The sequence below is a fragment of the Mauremys reevesii genome, linkage group 15, assembly GCF_016161935.1.
Source record: "Mauremys reevesii isolate NIE-2019 linkage group 15, ASM1616193v1, whole genome shotgun sequence".
Taxonomy (NCBI): domain Eukaryota; kingdom Metazoa; phylum Chordata; order Testudines; family Geoemydidae; genus Mauremys; species Mauremys reevesii.
In genome coordinates, this window is record NC_052637.1 from 22,148,799 (window position 1) to 22,158,994 (window position 10,196).

At 53.5% G+C, this 10,196-nt stretch overlaps 1 protein-coding gene across 4 annotated transcripts in view; it reads left to right on the forward strand.

Annotated features, from left to right (window-relative positions):
* Positions 1-8,651, forward strand: part of NDEL1 (nudE neurodevelopment protein 1 like 1) — a 43,605-nt gene extending 34,954 nt beyond the window's left edge. For all 4 annotated transcript variants that reach the window (XM_039501196.1, XM_039501199.1, XM_039501198.1 and 1 more), the window contains one exon: positions 7,251-8,651. Coding sequence is in view for 2 of the 4 variants with exons in the window: in XM_039501198.1 (XP_039357132.1) it covers positions 7,251-7,341 (91 nt within the window). In the remaining 2 variants the exon portion in view is untranslated. The remainder of the gene's footprint in view (positions 1-7,250) is intronic.
* Positions 8,652-10,196: the final 1,545 nt, after the last annotated feature.

Below are 10,196 nucleotides of genomic sequence, written 5' to 3' on the forward strand. Positions count from 1 at the left end.
AAGCCTCTGCTGCAACATCCCCGCTGTGATTTTTAGTGTACCGGTAGTGCGAGCCCCGCCAACTCAAGTGTGTCCAGCCAGGCTGGGATGGTCACTCCCAGCTGCAGCATTGGCATCCTCTGAAACTCAGGCTCCTGTGATGTCTTCTGTGGGGCCCTTGGGCTGGTCGGGGCAGAACTAGACTGACTCCTGACTGACACCAGCGTGACTCCTGGAAGGTTTCGGTGGACAGCACTTGCTCACACGTGTCCTGCGCTGAGTGGCTAGACCTGCACTTACTGAGTGCAAACTGCTCTGGGAGCATCTTAGAAGCTAGTCTGAAAAGAAGGACCTTAAGGGCCAATGTGAGACGCGATGGGTGTCTTGTCAGTAAGAGGATGGATCGGAGGGGACAGGTACAGTATGCAAGCACCGGTCTGCTCACTTTCACTGGTGGTATTACGATTGTTTGTGATCAGCACAATATTTTAACTGAAAACAAACACGAAGGGGGAATGCGTTCGAGACAGTACAGATGGATATGGTCTCAGTGCTCTCAGCTTAAACACCAACTTCTGGTATCTTCACAGTGGTTGCTAGTTTTTGGAGCCATTCTTTGTGGCAGTCTTGTATTCCATCAGCTCTCTGTGAATCAGAGCAACAGCATTACCTTTATTTCTCTAATGAGCTCAAGCTAGGGCACGCAGCATCTGAACAATGCCATGAGAACCAGTTCCTTGCTAATCCTTGGAGAGCTGCTCTATATATGTCTCCATACAAATATTTGAGTTATCAAAAGTTCTGGAACCTGGAAGAGCTCCTAAACAAGAGCTGGAGCTTTCACTTCTGAAGTGGAAAGCAGAGTTTATATGTACAAGACCCACCTTTGGTGTCATGTAAAGACTAGTTCTCCATCTTGCTCAGTATAGTATATTGGTGCCTTATTAGATACTTGTCGTTCCTATGCCGCGCTTGCTTCTAAGCTAGCCAGCTAATCAGTTTTGCAGTCGTTAACCAATGTCAAGATTGTGTATAAAGATACAGGCGTTTTTTCGCAAGTCTCGCCAATGCCTTGGCATAGAACAATCCATGGAGACTGTGTCTGGTTCAGTTTTTACAGATTCAGGCACAAAGAAGGACAGAAGGCAAAGGACTTGACTCCCAGGCTCCAGAGTGCAGCTGAAGAGTGTGTAGAAAGGCAAATAAAGACTTGGCAGTTTCCATATCCAGTACAGAGTTATCAGTAAACACCCCTGTCAATCCAGCTGGGCTCGACATCGTCGTCTTTTGCAGAACTCCCAGAAGGGTGTCCCAGTAGATGTCAGATCTCTGAAGGTGGAGCTTGTGCAATTGTCCAGAGACACCTTGGCCAGCAGGCAGGGAAGATGGGCCGTCAGGTTTCCACAGCAGTGTTTGAGTTCAGCTGTCCTCGTGCAGAATGAGCCTTTGGGCGTTGGTTCATGTTCCTAGAAAAGCAGTGAAGCCCCTGTGTAGCGTGGACGTGCCTGCCAGCCCAGCAGGCCCAGATACAGCTAATAAAACACAGTACCAAAGGAAGGGCAGCTTGGGCACCCCCGAAACGTATGTTCGTGTTGTGTCTTGGGAGCTGGCGCCTGCCAGGCGCGTTTGGTGAGGGTGTCTGTCTCTCACACTCCACCCCCCAATGCCTGCCACTTGCTGCGCTGTCTTGAACTGTCCTATCCCAGCCTTCCTCCATACCCGCTCCGAGATGTGATGGCCAAGGCAGCTCAGTCCTATTGTCTCCAGGAGTAGTTTGATCTGGAGATAAACTACTCTTCAGCCTTCACTCAGTGCTGCCAAGTGGGGCAATTGCTCAAAAGATTTGCGGGGTCTTTTAGCTGAATGTTTTTAGTGTGTCTAGAACAACACAGGAATTGCCAGAGCATCCCAGAGCCAAGGTCCATCCACCCCTGTGCTCGGCCTCTGACAGTGGCCAGCCAGATGCTCCATAGGAGTAGGTATGCACCCTTTATAGATGGTGGGGGATAATCTGCCCCCCACATTAGGTCTCGTCCTAATCCCACAGAGAGAGTCTGACACCCTGACGCGTGAGGTTTAATGGCTCTTCTAAAGATGCTAGTGCTGTCCTTACTCTGGACTGCGCCATGGTTTAACGGGTCCAGGTGTTCACTAGGATAAGGGACCCAACCTATAGTATGAGCCGGGCCCCTCCCAAAGCCCCTTTTCCCAGCTAGAGGCCATCGCCAATAGCCATGGCCATGTTGCCCTGACTCCTAGGGCGTGCCGAGGGGCTCCTGCCCCCCCCCCCTTGTTCCAGTCTCTGCAGGGGCGGGACATGCAGTCCCAAACCTCCCCATGCAACAGGCCATTAGCAGGGAGCTGCAGACATTCATGGACCTTGGGAGCAGAAGCCCATCAGATTTCCTCGAGGTCTTTGCTTCCCACCCTCACTTCAGGGAAGGCCAGAGGGGGAGTTAGGGTCACAGGGAGACCCAGCACGGCCTGCTGGCTCTCGATGTGGCTGCTGGCAGAGCTAATGGAGTCAGATACTCTCCTGATGTGGATAAGCCTCACCCCCAGGTAGCTCCCGCCCGGAAGCCACCTTCCCCCTTAATGTCCTGCGAAGCCAGGGACGGCTTGCCTCAGTTCTGGCACCAGTGATTCGTTTGGGCTCTGCCACATCAATAGCTCATCTGCCTCGGACGATGCGCTGTCAGAGGGCAGCTGCAGCGGGGAGCTCGCCGAAGGGCCCCGAGGACTCTGCTGCCCCAGGAAATGGCAGGGCAGTACAGGGCACCTGCGGATAAGAACCAAGCAGCTGCTGGGGAAGGTCTGCTTTGGAAAGGGCCCTGAGTGCTGCTGAGAGCTGAATTCTCCCATGCTGGCAGCCGTTGGCGTTTTGACCATAACGCGCTGCAGCAGTAATTCACTGGACAAAGCCCAATTGGAGAAGTTTGCATTTCCCAAGCCTGCAGAGCTTTGTCGCTCAGCCCTTCCGCTGGGCACAGATCCAGGGGGGACTCTCTGATGTTTCACCTCCTTCACGTGCCAGCATTGTCCCCAGAGGGCTGCATCACGGCAGACTGACTCCAGAGCATCTTCCCACGCAGCGGGAGCTAGCCATTCTGGGGAGTGTTGCGTGGCTGTAGTTATGGGCATGGCGTAACTGGCCATCCCTAATGAACGTGCCTCACGAGATTCAGGTGCCTGAGTGTGAGACAAGGACAGAGCCAGCATGGTCGAGTGGTTGGAGCAGAAGACTGGGAGTGAAGAGAGCTGAGCCCTAACTGCTGCCGACTCGCCATGTGACCTTGGACAAGACACTTTCCAGCTGGAATCCAGCCGGGCTTCTTGTGTGGAGTGTTACCCACTGGTTTTTTTCCCATGCTCTGCGTGGTCTTTCATTGCTCACCCATCCCCTGGCTCAGGTAGGGCAGCGTTGGGGTCGCTGTTGAGCTGACGTGGTTGTAAGAATCCCTTTGTATGCCAGTCTTGGCTGGATACTGAATAACCCTGGCTCTGAGTTGAATGGTTGAAAGGTGAGCAGTTAATCTTCCCAGCCAGTGCTCCAACCAGCAACTTGCTGGCTCAGTCCCTCTACTGTGACTTCCAAAGCGGGCAGAGCCAGTAGCACCTCGGCAGGAGTCTCAGGGCAGTTCAGTTGAACCCAGGATCATAAAATTTGCCAACTCAGTTCAGAGCATTGGTTGTGCCCAGGATGCATGTGGGCAATCTCTGTAGTGCAGTAGGTGAAGATACCTCTTAGTGCGAACCACCCCAGAATGAGAACACCCTGCGAGCCTTGAAGAGGAGCTGGTTGATCTGAGCAGGGGACGTTGGAAATGCTTCGATCCTCGGCGTTTCTCCAGGAGTGGCCTCGTTCCCAGTGATGATCCTCGGCCCATTTATTGTAGCCAAACTTCAGCTGGTTTTACTTCAGTCAGGAGAGAGCAAAGCCCCCATGTTTTAAGGCACTTTGTCCCTGCCCCGCCTGCCATAACTCAGCAAGTTGCAGGAGCTGCTTCCGGTCCAGCGGCAGTTTGGAATCAAGTTGGTTTTATGGCCCTGCAAATTGGGACGTGCTATAAAGATGTAATTCTGCCCCTAAAACCCCGTCAGCGGGAGGTTGTGGGTCACTCAGCCATGCTGTGTATTAACTCTTTTGAAATTCCGTTATGGTAACGCTTGGAATGTAAAGCTCAAAGGTCAGGAAATTAAAACGCAGATTCTCGTGGTAACATCACCCCTGGCTGCACTGCACATCTTGCATATTTCATGTTATATCCTGGTGTATGTACCAGCAGCCTGGGGACCGAAAACATCTACCATCCCCATTGGAGCAGGGTGTATATGGCTAGGAGAACTTCTTCTTGACTGTTGAGTATTTAAATTGGTAAATTGATTTCCCTGGAAGTTTTTTTAACCAAGAAAGACGATCACAGCTGTTCAGTTTGCAAACACCTCCAGTAAGAGCTTGTTAGAGATTGGTGGCGTTCCCAGCCCTGGCAGTGTACCCAGGAATATCCCCGGCTCATTCCAGCACCGCTTCGAAAGTTGTTAGAGCCTCTGCAGGGTCATAAAGAATCTTTCTGTGCTGATACCTGTGCACGGAGACACTTGTGTACCTTGTGGGTTTTCGAGAGAGACAACAGCTCTGATACTGACTTGGCGTCACAGCTGGCAAACACTGTAACGCCCAAAGGAGTAAAGATTGACGCTGGCTGTGCACTAACCTGCACTGTGACTCTGTTTTAGTTCTGCAAAGAATGATGGGGCCTTTTCCTCAGCAAGTGTGAACGCCGTCAGTGCTAAAGAGCAGCCATTCTTGAGCTGGGTGGGAGCTGCAGAAAACCAGAAGCTAGAATGATATTATCCTCTACAGTGACATCAACCAATGGTGATTGTTACAGAGACTTGACTCAGCAGACAACCACCCAGTCGATAGAACTCGCCAAACAGGGATCGTCTTCCCTCCCTTGATCGCTGTGCAGTGGGGCCTCGATGGCCCCTTTCAGGAAGCTGCCAAGGCTGAGGAACCCACTGCCAGGATCTTCAGTAGAACCAGAACCTTCTGACTCTGGGAGTTGGCCCGTCGCATAGCCCTGCCCTGGGGAGCTCTGAAGCTGAGTGTGGCATTTGGAACTGAAAGATGGTCCAGCAGTCACAGTGCCCTAGTCTGACACCAGCTTCAGCTCCACCATGGGCCTGGTCTACACTAGGAAGTGAGGTCAATATAACTGCGGTGCTCAGGGGTGTGGACAATCAGACCCTCGAGTGACACAGTTAACTCCACCAGGGCTAGGTCAACGGGAATTCTCCTGCCTCTCGTACCTGCGCCGACCAGCGATCCCCCTCCCGGTGGCCTAGGCAACATCTTCAGCTGCAGTGTTTTAAGTGTAGACAAGCCCCCAGCCTTCCTGTGTGACCTTGGCGAGTCATTTAGACTCCATTTCCCCCTCTGTACAGTGGGGCTAGTAACCCTGCCCAGTCTCCCATGGGGGTGGGGGTGAAGATGAGACCAGTAAAGATTGCAAGGTGCACAGATACTACAGTGCTGCTAGAAATACCTTAGCTAGAGTGAGATGTTGCTGTGTGAGCCCCAAGGAAAGATTTGCCTCCTTTTCCGGAGGATGTGTAAACCGAACCTGGAGCTCCATGTAGTACCTCAGTCCAGCACCATAAAGCGATGAAGATCCAAACTAGGAGAGAACTGGCAGAGCCTGGTCAAATCAAAGCCACGGCCAGGGCACGTGTGGAAAGTGTCAGCCTGGAGCAGCTCCCGCTGTAAACCTCGGCGGTTGTTTCCTGACACACCAGAGAGAAGCTTCTCCCCACTTTCCCGGCTGATGTCGGCTTTGCAGAGGGAGCCCCTCCAGCTGCTTAGAGCTCACAAGCAACTGACTGGCAGGTGTTGTGAGATGGCGCCTTTGGGCTCGTCTGCACAAACGCTGACTGCGCAGCAAGCCGGGCTGGGCCTCTGCCCCGCGCTAGCAGGCCATGCACAACGTGGGCCCTGCTGCTGCACACTCCCAGCTCCCTGTCATGCTTGGTCTACCCCCCTTTGAACCAGGCTGGGAATAGCGCGCACTAAGCGGGAGCACAGGCCACTGGGACAGTTGGTGCATGGCAGGCTGCTGCAGGGTAGACTTACACCCTGGCGTGTCCTGAATTAAATGTTTATGCAGACAGGTCCTGCTACATCCTGCCCTGTCTCCGTAGCAGAGAGCGCCGGATGGGAGACCTAGGGACCAAGACCTAAGGGGCCAGAGCCCCGGCCAAGAAAAATTAGATCTTTATAGTGGGCAGTAGCAAAATGATGCCCTTTTAACAACACATACTGGCTGCTGCCTTAACTAACCCATCAGGCTTTGTGTGTGTGTGCGTGTGTGTGTGTGTGTGTGTGTGTGTGTGTACACACCGCTCCCCATTACTGGATGCAATCATAACCGCTCTGCTGTGTCTCATATACCCTGTACTGCTGACAGCTGAAAAAGATTCTCCTTTGGAACCAGGGAGCTCTAAGTTCTATCCCCTCTGCAGTGTGCAGTTCAGGGTGGCCATGGCAGGCGAGACAGTGACCACCGTGCAGTTCTTGGGGCAGCACATTTGTTACAGGGACCTTTGAAACATAAATGCTGCTTAGAAAATACCCAGCTATTTCCCTGGGAAATAGTCTGGAAGCAAAATCTAAACCAAGGGGCAGCTCTGCCTACAGGCATTAGCTGTCCCAGCAGCCCAGGGGGAGCTGCCTGGTTCAGATTGTATCTGCTGGACAGATCCCTTGGTTGTGAGGCCATGGCCCAGTGAGCGTGTCCAGTAGCTGGGTAACGCTTTGAGTGCCCGGCGCCGGGAGCCTGTTAACAGTGGGATGGTGCGTGCTCCCAGTGCCGGCTCTGCAGCCCCCAGTGGGCAGGGAGAGTTTATCTCACAGTGGGATGTCAAAACCCTGGGCTGGAGGCTGATCCTGACCCTCTGCTCAGGGTTCCCATTCACCACAGCACTTGCACATGTGCATAACTTGAGGCGTCCCACTGACGCGTGGAGCTCAGGAGCACGTGCTGGGGCCTGTGCCGAAGGGAGGCCTGAGTGACAGGCGGATGGCTTGCAGAACAACACCCACCCCCGCCTTAGCCGGCTGGCTCCCAGCCCTTAGCACGTATAGGAAAGCAGCTGGCAGGAGTCGGGCTCCCCCTTCCAGCTGCTGCGTGGGGTGGGGATGCAGGTACATCGGCCACAGTGTATTGCTGTATTCCTCATTTACCAGCCTCTCTTGTCTTCTCACTCCTTAGGACAGTAAACGGCTTTGACCAAGGCCCCCCTCCAGGCATAGGATCCTCCAGACCCTCATCAGCGCCAGGCATGCTTCCTCTGAGCGTATGAACAGCCAGGAGGCCTTTGAACCAGCCCTTTTCTCAAACAGAAGCCCCCCAAGAAAAGAACTGCTTCTGAGTCCTTCCCATTAGCACCCCCTGCTGGAACTCAGCCTGCGTTGCGGTGTGGAGCAGCGTTGGAGCCGGCCCGCTGCCTGGAGGAGTCCCAGCCACGCACAATCCTTCACTCAATGTCAATACAGTTTATTTTCTCCTATTGCCGTAGTGGACGTTCTCTAACATGGTCGCACTCTGTTGTGGGTCACACAGGCTGATACGTGTGTTCTGTCTCACGGGATGCAGGAGTCTCACTAGCCAACAACTGATCCTCAGCCTTCACGTTGTACCTGTCTTAACTTAGGTTGGGTAGGATGCAACCGCTGGCTGAATCTGTATTTACAACCTCTCTTCCCCTAGCAGCCTGGCACTTAAGCACATGCAGCCACCACCGTTTCAGTATGGAGGGAACCATTTTTGAGGGATGCCAGGTACGGTTTAGATGTGTTAATCCTGTTGGACAAATGCCCTGGGAAGGAGACACCTGGCCTCAAACGACTTTAACTCTCCTTGAACGTTAGTGAAATGTTCATGCAGGTAAAGAGTCTTGCTTTTGCTACTCTGAGAAGCCACTACCTGTGTTGGCAATGCTGCCAATGCAATAGGCCCCTAAAAACACGTGAGCATCAGCCAGGGTTCAGATCTGTGTAATATAGAACAACTAGACGTTACAGTGCCAGCAATGGGCTTCTGTGACAGTTTTGGGCCACTCTGTACCTTGTGGGTCTGCAAAGCGATGTGTTTGTGCGATTCGCCGTCTCTCTCTGTGCCTCACAGTTGTTGGATTTTAAAAAGGACACGCAAACCTGCCAGTGGTTTGGTCTGTGGGTTTAAAAATCTCCCTCTCCAGTCTAGTCCATCCCACCTCATTTGGCTTTGTGGATTTCATTTGTTGGCGCCAACTGATTTATTTACAACTGCCAAGTAAAACCAGTTGCCCAAATGGAAGGGAAAGGGGGGAGGAGAATCACCACTTAATGTTAGGGGTTTGTACGTCCCTTTTTCCTGTGCATCCTTCGCTGCATTTGACTGTTTACATTTGTTTTATTGTACATAGGTTTGTAAACATAATATCTTTGCCTAAGATATTTGTACATAACTTGGGCTTTGTAGCTTTATTTATTCAGAATCTATATGGCATGTTTCAATAGGACAGTGTATCATAAGACAGTGGCGATAAAGATCATGTGGTTTAAAGAAACAAAAAGCGACTTCCAAAAAATAAAGCTCTTTTAACGTGGAACCAGTGGATTTTGCAGAAAAGAAGGTGGAGGCTGTTTTGTGGGTGATTTTGGGGTGGGCAGGTTCCTCACGGAGACGCCCACTGCGGGAAGTGAAGATGGACAAGCTGGGCTGCCATTTCAGGTGGGGTTTTGTTCATGTCACAACACATCGGATTCACGCAGTCTTAGAGACACCTGTCACCACGATTGTATGTGAAGTGTCTTTTCAGCAGTGTCAGAGCGACCCATTGGGCGTCCTACCCTGGCTGCCCTGGGCCCTCCTCTTGGCTTTGCTGGGTTAGGAAGGGACAGGGAACTGGACTGGCTGCAACGGAGGTGGCCTGCTCTGACCGGGGGAGGTGACTGAGCTCAGTGCTGGGCTCGCATGATAGGAAGGTGCCTGGGACCAGTGAGCTCTTGGATAAGGGGCACATGTGTGTGTGGTATGAGGTAGATCAGGCTTAGCTAAACAATGGGCTTGGGCCTTTAGCAGATCTGTGCCTCTGCTCACTTTCCCCCTGCACTCGCACATTGCTCTAGCTGCAAGCTCTTGGCTCACACAGCAGTCTGGATCTAGGAGCAGAGAGCAAGCTGTCCCCTGGGAGCCTGCCGCTGCTCTTGGCTCCTGCGGGGGGTGGAAGCAGTGCAGCTCCTTCTGGACTGGGAGCAGAGCATCATTCACTCTCACTGTGAGGCTAACGGGGCAGGAATCTGCAACAGAGTCCTGCTGGGGGGGCGTGAGTGGCTGCATGCTGCTACTGCAGCTGATCATCTGCCCCTGAAGCGACCAGGTGACACACATCCAGCCCCTGGGACCCCAGGCTCTCAGCCTTCTGCTGTTAGGGCTGGGCAGCTCTGTGCTGTGTGACTCGAGGGGGTTCACTGGACTGGCTGGTGCTCTGTAGCAGTCTGCAGTGGGGGGGGGGGGGCTGCCCCTCCCCCTGACAGCCTGCAGGGAGGAGTCTTGCTTCACAGAGCTGCTGCACTGTTTTTGCTGCTGAAAGCAGAGGGGAAACTAGCCAGCAAGCCTCTTTATGCTCAGAGCACTTCCCAAAGCTGGGCCCCTGATCTCAGTGCGGTGGGAGCCATTTCTGAGGGTGCCTGGCTTTGCCTGCAGCGATTATGGCTGGGCGCACAGTCCCTGGGCCTGGTCCCACCAGCCCTAGTCTCTCTACCCAGGCAGTGCAGCTCGCTGCCTTTTAGCTGCCACTTCATGGCAGCCGCTAGAACTGGCCTGGCAGATGCACGCACACCCAGCCTGGCTCCCGTGGATGCTTCAGGCAGGACAAAGCCCAGCCCAGGGAGAGGGTGATTTTCACCTTGCTGCCAGTTCCCGGCTTTGCCCCGCAAGGCAGCATGCAGCAGCCCTTGCTCCAAGAGCCCAGCTCCTGCCACCTTACCATGGAGCCAGGCCCTGGCCGAAGCCCACAGCGTTTCCTGCCTGTGGGGTTTGCTAAGGAGTCACCTGGGGAAGAGCCTCTAACTCACACACATCCCACTGTCTCCCCACACCCCGTTCTGGGTCCCGGCCTTTGGTCCTTGTGGTGGGAGGGGCTGCTCTGCTCTTCCCCAGAGCCTGGCCCAG